Source organism: Lissotriton vulgaris, chromosome 5 (assembly GCF_964263255.1).
Source record: "Lissotriton vulgaris chromosome 5, aLisVul1.2, whole genome shotgun sequence".
In the NCBI taxonomy this organism is placed as follows: Eukaryota; Metazoa; Chordata; class Amphibia; order Caudata; family Salamandridae; genus Lissotriton; species Lissotriton vulgaris.
The window spans coordinates 417,645,079-417,664,861 of NC_141693.1; the positions used below are offsets into that span (position 1 = coordinate 417,645,079).

The 19,783-nt window shown below is 46.4% G+C and overlaps 1 protein-coding gene across 1 annotated transcript in view; it reads left to right on the forward strand.

The window, feature by feature from the left end:
• The window catches only part of LOC147710990 (uncharacterized), a 151,037-nt gene extending 132,241 nt beyond the window's left edge, over positions 1-18,796 (forward strand). Inside the window, exon 13 of the mRNA XM_086920088.1 lies at positions 18,384-18,796. Coding sequence (XP_086776214.1) covers positions 18,384-18,452 — 69 coding nt within the window. The 3' untranslated portion in view covers positions 18,453-18,796. The remainder of the gene's footprint in view (positions 1-18,383) is intronic.
• Positions 18,797-19,783: the final 987 nt, after the last annotated feature.

The window sequence follows — 19,783 nt, forward strand, 5'->3', positions numbered from 1 at the left end:
CAAATGAATTTTAAGTTTGAATCTGAAGTAGAAACGGTTACAACGGAGGTCTTTGGGTAGGGCATTCCAAATGGATGGGGCCTTACCAGAGAAGGAGCGGGATTTCACAGCAGCTTTTTTGAGTAGGGGGGTAAGAGAAGATTAGTGTTGGTGCTTCTCAGTGTTCGGGCACAGCCAGCTTTTTTTAAGTTTAGTTGAGAGGTAGGATGGGATATTCTGGTAAAGTGCTTTGTGAGTAATACAGGCTATTTTATAGGAGGACCTGCCATCTATGGGGAGCCATTTGAGGGATTTGAGGGCAGGGGAGATGTGGTCAAAGCGTCTACAGTTTGTTGTAAGCCTGGCTGCTAGGTTAAGAACGGATTTGATGGGGGCCTGGTGGGTTTTGGAGGTGCCAGAGAGAAGGGCATTACCCTAATCTATTTTAGATTATGACTGGATAGTCAGACTGGATAATCAATTTAAAGTCTTCATCAGGAATAAAAGGTTTGATTTTTTTGAGATGCCGGAGTGTAGTGGGGATGATGTCAGAGAGAAGGGTGGGCAAAGGGTGAATTGGTAGGGTGAGTCGAAAAGGAAAGTAAAGTCAAGGGGCATTAGAGTGATGCTCTGGGGGGTAGGGGCGGTGTGGGTGAGTGTGGGGTTGGAAGCTGGACTCAGTGGAGGGGATAGTATTACGGTGGGGGATGATTCAGGAGAGGGTGTAAGTGCCAGGGGATTGTGGTTTGGGGAGAGTTAGGGTTTGTGGTGGTAAAGGTGTGTACAAAGGGAATTAGGTACTGTTGACCCGCCGACTTCTTCAGACGAATGCGCATGCGCGGGCACCCGCGCATGCGCATTTCTCGCAAGAAATGCGCGGGCACCCGCATGCACATTCGTCTGAAGAAGTCGGCGCGTCAACAGGAAGAGGGAGCCCCGGGACCCGGCATCCAAGGTTAGTTTTTTTTCTTTTATTTTACTGTATTTAATACTAAAAATATGGTTGTACAAGAGGGCGGGAGGGAGGCGGGTGGCGCATAGTGGGGCTACGCGAAGTGTGTGGGTGGGCGTAGCGCCCACCCCACTTCGCGGAGCCTCGCGTAGCCCCACTACGCGCACTACGCCCACCCTTACTTTAGAATTGAATTCCAATGTAAAGATAGAAAGTTCTATCCAATCTACACTCAATGAGCAAGGTATTACAAATAAATCAACAAATGTTTTGCTTTTCTGTTAGTCCGAGCATCCTTAGAGTGGTCTTCCATCAAATGTTTTGCTTTTTACCTCCATGTTTTGCTGTATTTTTTTGTTGTCCTTAGGACTCTAAGCACTCAACCATGCTAATCAGTGATAATGTGCATGTGCTTCTTCCCTAAACATGTGTGTAATTGGTGTATACCTGATGGACATATTTAACTTACTTGTAAGTCCCTTGTAAAGTGGTATACTGTTGGACTTGGCCCTTTTGGCAGGTTCACCCCTAAACTTTTTGCCCTTTCTGTGACCTGATATTAGTAGTTTTTGGCCTCTGTGCACTTTAGCACTGTGGCCCAGTGTAAAGTGTGTGCGCTCTCTGAGTGCGTGTGGTGAGATTAGCCTGCCCTCCCTTAGGAATGCTTGGGGGATATGTGTGTCCCTGGTAATTCCTGGTATGCGAGGAGTACAGAGGTGAGTTTAGTACGTATGAACTCATGAGAATAAGTGCTGCGCAATGGTGTGCGCAGATGTGTGGTGACTGGTGGAGAAATGCCACTTTTAGAAGTGGGCATTTCTGTGTGCTGTGTGTCTGCCTGCTTGATGGGATTTGCATGGCTGGCTTGTGATTGACAGGTGCTGGATGATGTGGGTGGCTCCAGGAGCGAGGATCAGTCTGCCCAGTGGGGAATAGGGAGATCTGCATGTAGATGGGAGGGAGGAGTTGCACCTGGGACCTGAATAGGTCTCTGCCTCCCCTCCACAATGCCGGCTCCGCCCCTGTGGTGTGTCTAATCCCTGAGCCCCCACCTTACATAGGAGAGAGGAGCTGAGCAAAAAAGTGCTCCAAAGCTCCCCTATACCAGTTTTAACAGGTGTCCCTAAACTCTGTACTGCGACACAAAGGGGAAAAGTAGTATAAATAGAGGGGCTTTGACCGCATAAAAGGGTTCTCTGGGAAGAGCGCTCCGTTTTTGACCCTGGACTTTGGACTGGACAGTGCTAGGGCTTTCTGTTCCTAGGGCTCTTTACTTTAATTTTGGGGAGTGCTGATGGCCTGGAGCGTGAAGCTGCAACGTGTGGGATTCCCCCCACACTGCCCTTTGTAAAGCGGGTGTCCACCCCACGTTATTGCCACATCTTGAACTTAATTAATAGCAGGTCCCCCCGCGTTTTCGCCTCATCTTTGATTTAATTAATAGCGGGTGCCCACCCCGCATTTTTGCCACATCTTGCATTTACTTGATAGCGGGTGCCCACCCCACGTTTTTGCCTCAGAACGGGAGCCTACCCCGTATTGCCTTCCCATTAAGGGATGCACCGCTGCGACCCGGACTAAACCGGAAGTCAGGCAACCTTCAGGGGGCGGGCCGTGAAACGGAAGCTTAGTCCGGCTGGTGCAGCCTCAGCGCAACCAGGAGAGGAGGCAGCAGTGCAGTGTACACCCGAGCCCCGCGCTGCGACTGAAGTTCTGCCGGCAGGGGAGAAAGCAAAGACGTTGTTGCATGATGAGGCCCGGTGAGTGAGGGCTGGGCGGAATACTCTGACCGGCAGCTCCTTTCTATGAGCGAGCCCGCCATTGCGGGCTGCTCCAACGTTGTGTGCATAATTGTCCCTAGGGCCAGTGGTGCCCGTGCTGGCTGATTGAGGAGTGCTCCGCCTCCTGTTGACTGAGCGGTCCCGCACCTGACAGCGGGCCGCTCCAACGGTGCCCGAATTGTTCTCAGACCCTGTGGGGCTCCAATGAGGTGGGAAGAGTTAATTGAGGAGCCCCAGCAAGGCCCGGAGGGCACAGTGGGCCCAGGCCTATTAGCATATGCACAGCTGCCCCTCCAGACAGTGGGAAGCTGCAACGAAGGGCATTGTTGGGTGCTAGAGTCCCAGAGAATTTTTCACCAGCTGCCCCGTTTGGCAATGGGCAGCTGCAATGGTTGGGCGCAATTGTAGAAACCAAGTGAAGGTTTCCAGGGCACCATAGTGCCAAGGCATTTCCCCCAGCTGCCCCACGTGATAGAGGGCAGCTGCAACATTGCTCAGTTCTGCTACATGAGGCACAGTGAATGCCCTTGCCCATCTTTTGATTTCCCAGCTGCCCAGCAATTAGTGGGCAGCTGCTACATTTAGGCAAGTTCATTGCGCCCACCTATTTTTGCTGCTTTTTGCTGCCAGCCTGACATTCTGGATGTTGGGCGTTTGAACCCCCTGTGAGAGGCCAGTGGGCCTGGGTTCTGTTTCAGTGTGGGAGGCCCTGATTACTGCGTAATGTGTCTATACTGGTGATACCTATACATAATGTGATTTAGTGTTTATGAGGTTGGCGCATCATGTAATTTATGCCTAATGTGATGATTATTGCATACTGTGATTTACATTGCAGGATCTAGGCCTCAGTTCAGTATTTCACCAGTGGTTACTGGTTGTGCTATACATTTACTATTTGTGATGGAATTACTGGTTGTGTTCTAAGTCTAGGATAAATCTTACTGTTACTATTTCTACTAAGTGATGATTCTGACAGTGGTCCATGTGGCCCTGTCTTGTGTATATAATCCCCTGTAAATACTGCCCACTGCCAGTTGGCACAGTGTACATTGCATGATTAATATTCTAATGTGTTTCTTATAATACAAAGGCTATTTTTATATATAACCTTGTGTGTTGCTGCTGTGTGTGTGTTGTGCAAACGCTTTACACATTGCCTCCGGGATAAGCCTGACTGCTCCTGCCAAGCTACCAAGGGGGTGAGCAGGGGTTATCTTGGCGTGTAACTCCCTTGCCCTGACTAGAGCGGTGGTCTCTGCCTGGCTTTGGCGCAAGCTTTAGCCAAACAGATATCCCATTTCTAACATATACTATATACCCAGGGCCTGGGAATTAAATGCTACTAGTGGACTGCAGCACTGATTGTGCCACCCACAGAAGTAGCCTTTTTCAACCTGTCTCAGGCATGCACTGCAGTGCCTGTGTGTGCAGTATACTGCCAGTTCAACTTGGCATTTAAAACTACTTGCCAAGCCTCAAACTCCCCTTTGTATTACATATAAGTAAACCCTAAGGTTGACCCTAGGTAGCCCTTTAGGCCTGGTGCTATGTAAGTAGAAGTAAGGCATGTACTGTTATGTTTTGCATTTCATGGTCGTGAGAAACTGCCTAATTCATTTTTTTTGTTGTATTTGGATCGGCAACGATAAATCATCCTTACTGGTGAATTTAGATTTGACCTCACTATTTTAGAAATGCCACTTTTAAAAAGTGGATATTTCTCTGTAGTTCCTGCTCTATGACCCTGCTAGCCTGTCTCTAATACATCTCTGGGCTGGGCTGGATGACAGATACATTTGTACATTCCCTCTAGACAGCTACAACACAGGACAATCAAGTGCATCTGCGTTTATCTGCATTCTGGTGGTTGTTCCTGGGCTGGGAGGGATGGGAGGGGCTCACACGCCTCTTGAAATGGTAGTGTCCTGCCCACATGCAAGGTGCTGATTAAGGCTGGGCAAAGCACTACGCTACGCTCACGTAGTTTGCGAAGTTTGCGCTACTTAGCACTACGCGAATTGTACGTAGCACAGGGCGAACACGAGTAGCACAGCGTAGTGCAGTGGTCATTTTTTGCTTGCTCGCTGTCCTCAACGTCAAGTTGGCTTTTTCCTCGTTCGCGATCAGCAACATCAAGTTGCCGATCGCGAGCGTGGAAAATTAACCTCCCGGCGAGTTTCTCAACGCAGGGAGGTCAGGTTTCTCATTACGAGTGGTCGCTTATGCTTGCTGACCGCTCGCGGTGAGAAACTACCAGTCTGCGTTGAGAAAGCTGCCACTCGAGTAGAAATCTACTAGAACGGTGGAAAACAACTGCTTGCACTGTGCAAGATGCAGTTTGCACTGATTGCACAGTGCGGACAAGCATCCGGCACTGTGCAATCAGTGCGAACAGCATTTTGCACAGTGCTCTACACAGTTTGCGTAGCTACGCGTAGCTCACGTAGTGCGAAGTGCACTTCGCGTAGCTAAGCGTAGTGCTACTTCCCAAACTACGCCCAGGGTTAGGGCTGATCACCCCCCACAGATAGCTGTGCAGACAGGACTGGTTTGAAAGGGATACTTGTACACTTCATAGGCCTCCTTTGAAGTCACGCTCTACATCAAAGACACTTTTGGGTATAAGTACTAGGGCACTGACCCCTGCATATCAGAAACGTTTTGAACTTGTAACCAGACATCACTGGCTCTACATCTACATATTGCCAAAAGGACTGCTGGGCTGCCATGAGGGTCTACCACTCTTCTAACTACTGGCCTGCTGCTTGTTGAGCTACAGGAGGGAAATCCACTGTGCTACCTGCCTTGTTGTGCTGGCTTCTGCCTTCTACCTTGCTTTGCTGGCTTTCCTCATGTTCTTGAAGTCTCAGGGCAATCAAGGACTTTGCTTCAGAAAGGCTGAGCCCTTCTCTCAGCAAAGGTCCAATGTTTGCTTTTAACCAGCATTTTTCAACCAGACAGAGCGCTTCACTCTACACAAGTCAAAGCATTTGCTTTTGGTCTGCAATGTCAAGTTACACCAATTACACCAATCCACGCCAATCAAGATCGCCATCTATGTGTTGTAGCCGGCACTGCTCCATTGAGGTAAGTCTTCCAGCGCAGACCCCAGCATTGCTGTGGTGACCAGAGATCATCCCGTGACATCTCATCGGATCAGCCCACCACTCGTCAGTAGAGGCTGCGCTGCACGTCAACATAAGATCTCACTACATCCCTGGGGAGAGGGCCCTGCTGAGAGCAAGATCGCTGTATATGGGCTCCTTTTGTTTCCCTTGGTCCATCGAGTCTGTTCTGACACTCCCGCTACTGCAGCCAGAGACCAGGCACTGTTTGTTGCAAGGTCCAACTTTCAAACCTGTGTACCGTGGGTGGCCAGGAGTGCCTAAATCTTCCATTCCCGAGTGACCCCTGAAAGCTCCTCATGGTTCCTCATTGAGAACTATCTGGCCCCGGCATATGAGAGGAAGTAACGCGTGAAAGTACCCATATGTGATAGGATCATTAATGTGCTAGAACTTTGTTTATTTAATGAGAATAAAGATTTCACAGCTTGAAACTTACTCATTGGATTTTTGTCGTTTTGGCCTTAATGTATTCATAATATAACAAACTATTTTTGCAAACCTGAGGGAAGTCTTTTTGTCGTGTATTCATTGTGTTACTATGTGTGTGTGTTGCACAAATACTTTAAACATTGCCTTTTTTGATAACCCTGCCTGCTCGGCGCCAAGCTAACAAAGAGTGAGCACAGGTTATCTCAGTTGTGTATCTAGCTTACCCTGTATACCTTAGTCTACCAGAAACCCCATTTCTAACACTGGTGATCAGTGGTAAGGATAGGACTGGTGTTTGTGTAATAACATACAGTAAATCATTGTTCACTACAACGTTGTACTGAGACCATTTTGAATTTTTTCAATTTTACCTGTTTAGCCTTTGTGATTTTTCCTTCTATACCATGTCCCAAATTGGAGAAATAGTACCTGCAGCAACTGATTTTGAGCTGACTAAATTAGAGTCCTACAAGGGATCCAGCTGAAGGTGTTCTGTAAGGGGTTTCTGATTTCTTTCAAGGGACTCACAAGGAGGGTGGAGTTCCAGACAGCTCTGAGAGCCTGGACAGAGACCCAGGTTGCAGGATCTGGGAACCCAGGGGAGGAGGAACAATAAATCATAGAAGAGGAGAAATACCTGAGTAAAAATTCCAATGGGGATTTACCACATCTTGGGGAGGGGCCACCGACCTGCAGGATGCAATAACAGTTCCACTAGTCAGGAGTACTGTTTCCTCCAGAAATCTATCCCCGCCGGAGCTGGCAGACAGGAGGGAAGAAAGAAAACTGAGCCTAGATTTTGTTAAGTAGTAGCAACAGCAAAAACTTGTTTTGGCTGAGAAAAAGCAGGCTCTAGAAGAGAAGGTACTAGTGATGGATGAAATGAAGATATGCCATGAGCTGGTATAGTGCTGGGGGAGGAGTTTGTCCCTGTAAATGGGGCTGTTTATTTATGTTACCCTAGTGCCCCTGGGTGACAGTGAGATAGTTCCTAAGATTCATGTGGCAGCAAATACTACAAAGAATAGGCAGTGGGTCAACATTAATGGGCACGGTATGGAGGCGCAGAGGGATACAGAAGCCAGTATGACTACTGAAAGGAGGCAGCTGGTATTCCCAGTACAGGTAATTCTCCATGCATTTCACTAGGTTATAGTGGCTAAGAAGTTCACTATCATGTGGCTCTAATTCCATTTGAATAAGGGGGATCAGGATTTCTGAAAGTTGTTGTAAGCCTTGTCATGTGTGGATTATCTGTTGGGTAATGACCTTGAGCACACTACAGATAAAGAAGTAGAGATCATTGTTCATGTGGAGATGTTAGCATTACCTGATTGGATCCGAGCTACGACAAGGTCCATGATTGCTCAGGATGGGAGTCCAAAAGGGCCGGAGCCTGAAAAAATGGCCCGGCCAACTTCTAAGAAGGTGAAATGCAGGGGTCATTGGAAACCAGCCCCTGAATATACTCTAGTGAGATAAATGGGCCACCTGCAGTGGCCACTCTGGATTCCACAGAAGAGGCCATTGCTACCCTTGGTGACGTACCTGTCATTGCTGGATGGCATGTAGAAGGATGATCCACCAAAGAGGAGTTCTGTAGGGCACAGAGAGAGTGTCCAACCCTTGAGGGACTGAGGCAGCAGGCTGAAGCGTAAGCAGCAGGTGATGCCTCTGGTAGTCACTACATTTACTAGGCGGACAGCCTCCTTTACAGTGAGCCTAAGGTTCCTGTGCATAGGACAACAGGAGGGCCCTGGCAGTCCCCAAATGCTACAGGGCCTTCCTACTGGAGCTGGTTCACAAGATACCCCTGACAGGGCACCTGGAACAAAGAAACAACCTTTGCTTTTATTGGCCCAGGTTACAGACTTCCTCAGATACATTCTTCAGGACTTGCATGACCTGCCAGGATAGTGGGTAGATAAGGAAAAATCTTAAGGCTCCGCCAGTCAATGGATTACACTTTGAGAGGGTGGGCATCGACATTGGAGCGCCTATGAATCCACAGACTGCTTCAGGCAACAGGTTCATCCTGGTCTCAGTGGATCATGCAACTAGGTATCCAAAGGTAATCTTTCTGAGTACCACACCTGCACCCTCAGTGGCCCTGATGGGGATTTTTACCCGCATGGGTATCCTCAAGGAAGTTGTGTCTGACAGGGGTGCAAACTTTATATCCACATACATGCAGTCAATGTAGAAGGAGTGGTGGATAACTAATACGTTTTCCACCCTCTACCATCCACAAACAAGAAATTCAGGGTCTTGTTGAGATGTTCAACAAGACCCTGGAGGGCATGATCAGAGACCTGTAAGAGGCACTGAGACATAAGTGGGATAGTCTCTCCCCACGCCTGTTGCTGCCTACAGGGAGGTACCACAAAAGGGAGTGGGCTTTAGTTTATTGACAGGTATGCTCTGTGGAAGGTGCTTATTAAAACCTACAGAAATAAAGTACACTGATACAATTTTAGCTATGTGCTCACTCTTACATCAAGACCATCATATCCAACTTCTTTAACACCCAGAGTCAAATTTATCAATATTTTGTGGTACCCTTGTGCCACACAAGGAGACGCAAGGCAGCGCAAAACATAGATTCAGATTTACCAAGATACATAAGGCCATCCTGAGTGGCCCTGCGTGGCTTGGTACATCTGGCATATCGCAAGGCAGCGTAAGTCGATGCCTTGGCTACACTGCGTGGTGGGAGCATTACAAGAGTGGAGTGTGGGTGTCCCCACACATTCACTCATGTGTTCTGACGAATTCCCAGATTTACCAGTACTGGCAGATTTGGGAATGCATCAGAATTATATGCCTTCCCACTAGAGGCACAACGAGGAGAAATATCTTTATTTCTACTAGTTGTTTACTCTTTCTAAGTGTGCTACATTTTGCAGCAAAATTAGAGAGAGGAAATTGCTTAGTAGATTTTTTTTGTGCATGAAGGGACACAATCCTACCTGCAACGCAGGCACCCTTGATCCATGGCGCTAGCGTGCCTGCGCAGGCGCAGGGTAGCACATTGTGCGCCACTGCAAGGACAGGACAAGAATACGGCATATAATGTTAAATATGGCACATCCCTGCCTTCACCCGTCACACATCGTAGCACAGCAAGGTGTCTTGTTGTGTTCCGTTGCTTGAAACCTTGATAAATCAGCCACCCAGATTGCTGTTTGTGACAGTTCTACAATGTACCAGGCTCATTAGAAATTAGTTCTCCTATACCTTCAGCTCAATTCAACGTGGATATCTTAGACACCAACTTCATTATAACTCACCTCAAATTTATTAGAATTCACTGCTCAAATGTAAATGTAATTCTTAATGCTGTTATTTAAATACAGTCCACTTATTACACACCAGATATCCATGTAGGGAGGACCTTCTTAGATCCTAGCAATGTGTATTTATTTACTGTTATACTAAATTACCATCCGACTTGTTTAATATCGATTTACAGTGCAATTAGATTCTAGACATTTGCATAGCATATAAAGAGCTATGATTTCACAAAAATATTATGCTTTTATGCATAATACTATTCGTGTGATTAAGTGCAAAAAAAGCAAATGTGCATGCAGTAATTGTTTTGTAACATTCACTTGGATCTTCAGGATTCAAATCAGAATAGGACTCATTTTCGAAAAATAAAAATTAAATCCTTTTTCCTAAAGTTAAACCTTTGGAGTCCACAGCTGTCCTCTATACTGAAATTATTAAAAAACGTTGCACCTCTTTTCACAGGTCTTTCTGCTGCACTGCCCGAAGCCAAATTGACAGGGTAGGAATGCACCGTAGTTACGAGATACAGTGCATTCCTTTCTTTTCAGCCAGCGCCGGCGCACAAAATGGTGCCTAGCGCCAACACAAGCACCCTTGCACCATCATGCAAGAATGTCTGCATTGTTGGTAGGATTGTGTTTGTGCTGTATGGGGCAAGCTTCCTGCACAAAACAATCCATGGAGGTGTTTTCATCACCTGGGAATGTGTTCAGTTTTGCGCATTCCCAGGTTTACAGATCCTTGCAAATCTGGAAAATGCATCAAATCTTATGGGAGCTTTGCGTGGGAACACCCACCGCAATGCCCATGGACCTCTTCCCTGACACAGTGTAAGGCAACACAGCTTCTTACGCTGCTTTGCCTTACAGCATATTTTCGAGGCCATGAAAAGCCATGCAAAGTGGCTTTGCATGGCCTCGTAGGTATGGGTCTCCGCTCTGTGCTGCCAGTGGGCAAGGGGCTTGTAAATAATCCCCCCAATTTCTTTCAGACATGAGTTGCAGCAAATTTTAATACTAAATTAAAAGATAGAATCTATTATGTAAAATTAAATGACAAACATTCTATTTTCAATTCAATTCCATACTGCCATGTGGAACGTCAACAAAAAAGAGGACAAAAGGGTGTAATGTAGTTACAAATTAAATTATTATGTGAATAATTTCTGCTTATCATTTTATTGGAATTCATGGGTTATCTGAAATAATTTCTGGATTGGTGGAGGAATTGATCTATGCAAATGGGTAATTAACGTACCTGACTTTCAACAGAAGAGATTATTTTATGTTACTGATATTTATATGCTGAAATACAATTGTTATAATTAATTAAGGCGTCTAACATTGAGTAGTTGGTATCATCCTCACCATCATCATCAATAGCAAATTAAAAGTTTTTTCTTCAGCCAAACATTTACTGTATTGGAAAAAGATAGTGATATTTTGTCACCAAAATATCAGAAATGCACCAAACAAGATGTTATGGGGCATATTTACAATAAAAGTGACAGAGCACAGCGTTAGCCTTCTTGGCTTAATGATTCGCCTGCCACTTTTGACACAGGGCTGCGACGAATATAAAACAATATGGCTCAGTTCTGTGTTTCACCCTGCGCTGGTTCTAAATTTAGCTGCCTAGCGCCAAAGCAGGCACTCTTGCACCATTGTGCAAGGGTGCCTGCGTTGCAAAATAAGATTGGTTATGTGCAGGAAGGTCTCCCTTCCTGTACATAAAGAATCAGTAATGTAGTTTTGTAACTTCTATGTGTGCTGCAGAATGCATCACACATAGAAGTTGCAACTCGCCATTTTTTTGTTATGAATGTTAGTATGCAGGAAGGGACACCATCCTGAACATAAACAATCAACTGCGTTTTGCTGTTTCTATTTGTGCTGCACAACGCAACACACAAAGAAAAAGCAAAAACTAGAAGAAATAAAGCATTTCTCCTCATTTCCTCAGGGTAAAACCAGATTTTCCCTGGTCTTAATTTTGGCATTGCCCCATATTTACGCCACCCTTCTAAATATGGGTTAGCGTCAAAATCAAAAAGTGTTGCGGCGGAACGCCCATCGCAATACTGACTGCCCACCGCTTTCATGCAAAGTATAGGATGAAAGCAGCCACGGTCTGTGCAGGTTAGAGTGGTGGCGAGGTGAGGGAGTGGGGCCAGGTGGGGGGATTTTGATGGATGCTGAAGAGGGAAAATTAAATAAATAAGTAATTTCCCATGTCATTGTCTGTCAAAATCCCCTCCCACCCGGCCCCACCGCCCATCCCACGTCATCCCACATCGAAATCCCCCCCCACATGGTCCAACCGCCCTACCACTCCTACCTGTATGGGCCGCAGCTGTGTGAAGGAGGGGCCGTATTTACAAGGCAGCGTTAAAAGCTGTTAAGTGGTTTAACACTGCCTTGTAAATAAGGCAAAGCGGGTATCACCACCACAGCGTCAAAAAAAGTGAAGTTATGGTGGCGACAGGGTTGTAAATATGCCCCTTTGTTTTTTGACCTGTCGGTGCCTCATTATCATCTTTGTGAATGGAGATAATGTAGTTTTATATTTTGCCAGTCAGCATTCCCCAAAGAATTCTATTTCCTAAGGCCACAAGGGCATGCCTGCTAATTGTTTTTGTGATGGCCCACTTATGCGCACTCTAAGGAAATACCCCTTTTTGCATGATGCCCCCAAAGTTTTGGACTGATGCTGTTGGGTTTCCTACTCTTAGAGAGCACTGAGGCCTGACAACCAGACCTCAGTGCCAGTGTTCTAACCCTTTACAAAGTGTATGTTGAATTGGCTACCCCCCACTGGCATAATTTAACCTACTTATAAGTCCCTAATATATTGTACCAAAGCCCTCAGGGCCTGTAAGTTAAAACTAAAAACTGACTCCCAGCCTGCCACTGATGCCTTGAAGAGTAGTGTTTTAACTGTTAGTTTGACTTTGCCATTTAAACAAATGGCAAAGTCTACACTACCCTTAACAATGTACGTAAGTCTTCGCTAAGGAAGGCCTATCGAGCCCTAAGGCAGGGAGCTGTATTTTTTTAAATAGGGCATACATTTTGATATGTCCTAACAGTAAAAAGGACATGAGGCACAGGGTCAAAACTGATTTGCATATGGCTGGGTCTGAATTAGGGTGGCGAAGTGAGCTAAAGAATGATGATGGATTCAAACCAGATTTGTGACTGGGGTGTGAGTGTCTGATAAGTTTCAACGCATTGTCCATCATCTCCTTGGGTTTACTTTCTTTGCCCTAACTTGGCAGAGTATGCCCAGACGTGGGTCTGTTGCTTACTTTGCCACTGGATTCAAGAGCAGAATTTTAGGATGCAACAAAATGACTGTTCATGCTTTCCTTACCGCCATCAAAGCTGCCCCTAGCCGTGAGTGGCATTGGGGAAGGCAGCAATACCTGTGCATCACCAACTCTATTCCTAACGGATAACACTTCAACTGCTGTCACAAACTGTCCATTCCCCATCTACTGTAAATCCCATCTTTCAGTAGGTAGAAAGCTGGACGGTGAGTGTTTGGCGGGCAGTTCCCATGAATCCGCGGGTGTTGGCTGCCCTGAGCACCACTGGCAGCGGGAACATTTAAGAGCTGTTACGTTGAACTATTCCTTTATCTTAAACTTCACAATCTTCTTATTTCACAAAGCTGACAAAGTTTTAAAAAGTGCAAAAAATTCAAAAATGTACAAAGTTAGTTTTTCAAATTCACACAAATGTTTGTGTGGATAAGCACCAAAGTGAAAGTAGCCAGTGAAACTGTTGCCTGACGGCACTTTGCGAAAACCACAAAAAAACCAACTGGTTAATGTCAGTTTTTCTGATCAGTGCTGGAATGCCGATGGTTGTGTAAATGATCTTTAGCGTTTCATATCAGGAGAGCAGCACATCATCAAGCAGTGGAGATTCGCCATGACATCTACAATACTTGCAAACTCTTGTTGCTGTTTCAATGCGATTTATGTGGTCCTTTATAGCATTCCTTGTACAAAATAAACTAATTGATGACTCTCAGTAGGGCATGTCATGTAACATATGCCGCCGCCCATACAAACCCCTCCAGAATATGCTGTTTTACATTGTCACTTTGTTGTGGCGGATTTCCAACCAAATTCTTTGTCTTTTGAGTGAATACATTTTTGTTTACTTAGAGACTCCACTAGAAGAGGCAGAGAGCACTGAGCTCATTCCAGGTTGTGGGTTTTTGTTCTACACAATTCAGTATTACTTAAACCTTACTTTTATGACAGGACTCTGCTATGCATATAGCTTACTAGCCCCACTTATTAAACCTTTTTCTTGCTAGCTCAGTTAACTAATTTCTCTTGTTAGTTCTTTTCTATATGTAACTCAGTTCATATGTGACAGCTCACTATTACAGAATATTCAATTGAGGCCCATTCTTTAGGTTCACACTAAGGACAGAGGGTGTATGAAGCTGTGACCATTCTTAAGACAAACACCCACCTCCAAACCATTAACAAGACTCACGTCAAGTGCGCACCAATTCATATAATTCATACCAAGAACTGGCCCATTTATGAGACTCACGCCAAGCAATGACCAATTGAAAACCTTCATGCCAAGAACAGATTCATTGACCAACACTAACAGCTGAACCTATAAAGGATTAGCAAATCATCCTGACCTTATAAAGATAATCACTCAAATGACTGACTGAATCACCATACTCAAGGCAAGGACTGACCTATTCAAGGGACTTATATAAAGACCTGACCCATTTATTGACTCACACCAAGATTTTAACTGTTTATAAAGCCCACACTGACTGCAGGCATGCTTATGAGATTCATTCCAGGGACTGAAGAATTTTTGAGATAAACAAGGTCTGACCCATTAGTGAAAGTCACTCAAAGCAGAGGCTGGCACATTTACAAGACTTAAACCAATGAAACATGCAACCGTCCAGCTCCAACCAAGAACTGACTTTCAAGACTACCACTTCAACCTCACACTGATATAAGCCTCTAAGGCATAGATACATCAAGCATCCAATCTGCGAATCCGAAATAGCGAAAAATAAGGAAACCACTATTTAGAAATCACAGAATGGGATGCATCATCCAAACCGCAAAATATCTGCGAATCGCACCCGCCCGTAATCGCCAAATGCGACTCCGCAAAAATTCCAACAAAATCGCAGAGTCGGCTGTTTCCAACCCCCTAATTGTGAATCCGCAATTACCGATTTCGCAAATACCGAAATCGCAACGGGAAGTCGCATTTGTAGCAAAATGATGAGATCACTAGCAGGAAGGAGCTTGCTCCATGCTTCATTCAAACCACAGAGCTGGACACAGGAGGAGGCAGAGCACTGACCATACAGGAGTTGAAATCAAACCACAATGTCCCAGGAAGCTGCAGGACCAAGTGCAAAACCCCGCAAGCGCAAACAAGTTCAGTAAAAAAGAACTTGAGTACCTGATTGAAGGAGTGAGCAGGGACCACGATCAACTGTTCGGGAAGCTGTCCCGGAAAGTGCCCGAGGTATCAAAGAGGCGCATCTGGGTGCGCATCAAGGCAAAGGTGAATACGGTGGGAGTCACCCACTGGTCCATCGATGATTTAAAAAAGAGGTGGAACAACCTCCGAGGCCGTGCCAAGGAGCGAGTAGCTGATAGACTGGGGTAGACAAGGAGTATGGGATGGGGACCCTCCATAGTCCCTGAAAACACCCCCATAGAGGACCTAGTGGAGGATACCATGCACCCTGAATCCTGTGTGGGCGTTACCCAACTGGACACCTCCCGCAGCACACACCAAACACAAGGTAAGAGGCATGCTACTGCGACCCCATACCCTAACAATGCCCATGCCCCACGTGCAATCCATATTTGTGATCACAGTATTCCAGTCCCTGCTCCTCCCAAACGCCCAAATGCATTGTGGAATCTGTAGTGTGTAAATGTGCCTTGATAGACACACACACAGCCAGAATAGCCAAGATACACAGACCCCTAAAGCCAGCCAGGGAATGCAGACATTAACCAATAGCAAGCCTGCGTGCATGTTGCAACATCCCAGGTGCCTGAATCATACCAGTAATCATGCACTCTTCCACATCACAGGTGCTGCGGATACTGACACGTCCGACAGTGACATCCTCCACATCGCGGAAACACCTGAAGAGACGGAGGGGGAGAAGCAGCCTGCACCTGCACCGACACCCAGGGCCACCCCTGCAGCTGCATGGGGAGCACAACATCACGTCTCGGCACATATGGAAGTGGAGCAGACCCTACCCCCACCCAGGAGGCAGACACAAATCACAGCAAGTGTGTGGGCCCACGCCCGCAGCAGGTCAAGGCAGCGCTCCGTGCCCACCACAGCAGCCATCGAGCAACACGCACACAACGTTGGCCTGGGCATTGAGGCTCAGATATTGCGTGTGCATCGCAAACAGGCGCAGCACATGGCAGCAATGCAGCTGCAGCTATACAAAACAGCACGCAACATCAGTCTCCTCACAGAGAGTGCACAGGAACTGACCACGGCGGTGAAGGAGAGCAACCAGCTGATGGTAGCGCAGCAGGACGTCACCCACAGACGCCACAGGCAGCTGCTCACACGGCTGTCAGCCTACACCCGTTCCAATCACCTGATAAGGAACGCCACATCCCAGCTCTCGCGTAGATCATTGGCCATGTAAATCCAGATGGTCCAATGCTGTGCTGATGTAGCAAGGGCCCTGGAGCCGGTCACCAACGCTGTGGAGCACCAACAGGTGGCAGACCATAGCAATTCAAGGGGGGTGGAGGATGATGCCAGCGAAGAGGCATCTAGCCTCGGCAGCCTGTCTGCGCCGGTGCAAACAGGTAGGAGGCGCAGTGCCCGGCCCAACACTGCATCCCGACAGAACCAGCCTAACCTGGAGGGTGAGAGGCGACAGGGTGCGCGCGGCAGTAGGCGCTGGTTTCATGACATTTCAGGCTGTACTGTGGTGAGTCAACCATGCACACCAGCTCAGGTTACATGACCTTGGATGTTTAAAAGCCGTACCCTTATTTGTTGCTGATGGAAGCACATTGAGACTTTGTGAAATAAACAAAAGCTTTATTTTGACAACAAATCATCCTCATGTCAATCATTGATGTGGCTTGCTTGAGTGCAGTGTTGTGTGAGGGGTATGGATGCACTAGAAATAGTTCTGTCTGATGTGCGCGCGGCGCCTGTGACCTTCAGCAGGATTCTCCCCGTGTGCATGATGCACATGTGCAGGTGGCAGGTTGTCCCCCTCCAACTCACTACCAGACACCTCAACAGGTATCCTCCGCTTGGTGGCAATGTTGTGTAGCATGGCGCACACGACCACAATGTGGCAGCAGATCTCGGGCCGGTATTTGAGGGGCCGTCCAGTCTTGTGGAGGATGCGTAATCTACTCTTTAACATGCCAAATGTTCACTCAATCACATTGCTGGTGTGTATATGCGCACCATTGTACCTCCGTTCCTGTGGAATTGCTGGGTTGAGGTATGGGGTGAGGAGGTATTTACGGAGGGCGTACGCGCTGTCCCCTGAAGGGACGAGCAGAGGGTCAGTGCCTGTTATGCACGACCACATGGTCTTAACATACTGTATGTGGGCATGTGTACTTGCCTAGGAGATGTCCCTCGGCAAATTCCCCCCTGACCAAGCGGGTGTGTATGCCGCTGTGCCGGAAGATAAATGAATCATGCGTGTTCCCTGGGTATTGTGCCACAATGTCTGTAATGATGGTCTTTGCATTGCATACCACCTGAATGTTGAGGGAGTGATATGACTTGCGGTTCTGGTACATGTATTCGGTCTCTGCGGGTGGACAGATGTGTATGTGGGTGCAGTCGATACATCCAATTACATGGGGGAAATGGGTAGTTTGATAGAAGTCCTGTTTAGTTTGCATTAAGTCCTGTTGGGTTGTTGGGAAGGTGATGTTGTGATGAATCCGGCTCAGCATGGCATCCAGGAAACTCTGTAGGCAGCGTGAAAGTGTACTCTGGGATACACCCCGGCAACTGCGACTATCCCCTGGAAGCTGCCGGAGGCCAGGAGGTGCAGGCAGCACAGGACCTGGACGTGGGTGGGCACGGCATTGGTCCTCCGTGTTGGGTGCTGCATCAGGGGCCCAAGGTCTGTGATGAGCTGCAGGATCATTGCCCCATTGAGCCTGTATTTGGAGTAGATCTCATCTTCAGTCTGTCCCAGTAGTGTAATCCGCAGCCGGTAGATGGGTTCATGGATCCGGCGTCTGTTCTGGGCTGCAGCCTGGAGCCTCAGCCGCCTTGCCACGATGTATAGACCTGCCATTGTGACTTTCTTCATGCTCCTAATGAGTCTCCTTAAGTGTGTTTGATTTAGCCAACACCTTTTTTGTTATTTTCAAAGATTTCTTTTTTTTTACTTTGACACAGGCAGCCCCAGGCAACCCACCACCTGGTTTAGCTTTGCAGAATATGTGGAGATTCGCTTTTAAGGAATCTCAGTGGGGGTTTCTACGGGTTTTGCGTATCTTAGTTTTGCGAATTCGCTAATTGTTGCTTTTCCACTTGATGCATTGCGGAAGTGGATTTTGCAATCGCAATCGCTGTTTCGCAGTGATTGTGAGCGCAAATTTGCTTGATGCATCCATGCAAGTGACTGAGCATAAACTTTTATGAATGTCTAATGAATGTTTGAGATTTTGCAGTGGGCCTTTATTTCTTACTCACTGACTTATTCGACTATCTACCATTTGTTCAAAGAAATCTCCCTGTAAGTTGTTTCAAATATCCTAACATTGTTTATCCCTTACAGGAACATACACGCATTGCCAAGGTCAAGGAGAGACGCCAAGCTGATGTGCACACAGCGACAGGGTCATGAGAAGCACCAATGGTCACTGAAAAATTCTCCACACTTGCCAAGTCTTGTTACAATCTCAGAACTGTTTCATCTAATATTACCGATGCTTTGATTCTGTTGATTTATCACTTTACTCTATGTCATAATAAATTAGGTACTCCTTGCAGGCATTATGCTGTTTCTGCATCCTATCCGTACTACAAAATATACTAAAGTCTACTCTGGTACCCTTATTCTAGGTGATACACGACAGTGCGTTCTTTGCGGCCACAACTCCACAGTAATGGATACTTTCCATGAACGACAAGCATGAAATCTCGAAAGACATAGGACTACAAATAAGGATGTTTTTCCAAGCATGATAGAAAAGTGATGCCTCTTTGCTCTTATTTCTATAAGGAATTACCTATCCAGTGAGAGGAGAAGGTTCCTGTTTCTGCACTCTAACGTTGATAGCATGTAACCCACAATTTAAGATGATCTAGCAATAGAAGCAGAGCCTATTCCAAAGATGACAGTAGGATTCTGCCTGCAAAATCCTACATCTCTGTATATTTTGAAATGTGGCATTAGGATATTTTATGTGTATTGATATATGTGCACCAACTTACATAGCCACGTGAAAACAGAATGGGGATGTGTCTGCCCATAAGGTCTGCAAAGTGGGAGCCATTTTATGGACGGAAGAGTATGATACTTCGCCTATGGATGTAGAATCACCACCCTATTCAAAGTATGATGGCACTTTACTGTCATACATAACACTGTGCAAGTCTTAGCAAATCTGCATAGAGCTGGGAAGATATTCACAAATAGTTTTAACTTTGATGCAATTGTAATCTCAAAAACCACACATCTATAGAAGTGGTAGTACGACATATTACTGGGATGAATTTAATAGATCAGAGTGATGCAAGCCAAAGGATTTTTGACCTCAACCTCCTCTCAAGGGTACGATTTCCTTATGGAACTTTAACCTGTGCATATATGCTGGGGGCAAACGGGAAAACAGACAGAGGTTGGTCTTGGTAGCCAACTTATGGGCTGCATCATCGGGACTTGTCAGTAGAATGAGTGACTGCTCCCAAGATGACAGGAATTGTAACAGGGTATTTGATTCGTTGCCCCAACCACTTGGTTCTGAGAAATCAAGAAATACAATATTGGGAAAGTTACAAATCTCCATTATACGCCAGACTGGAGTATATAAGGAAAAGCAATCATAGTGATAGTGAGTAGCGCGTTAGCCACATGATTTACTGCTGATCTGTAGGAATGTACCCAAAATCTAGCATAACTTTATTCTAGCTTTGTTTGGAATGAACATGGCCTTTGTGTAATCAGACACCCAA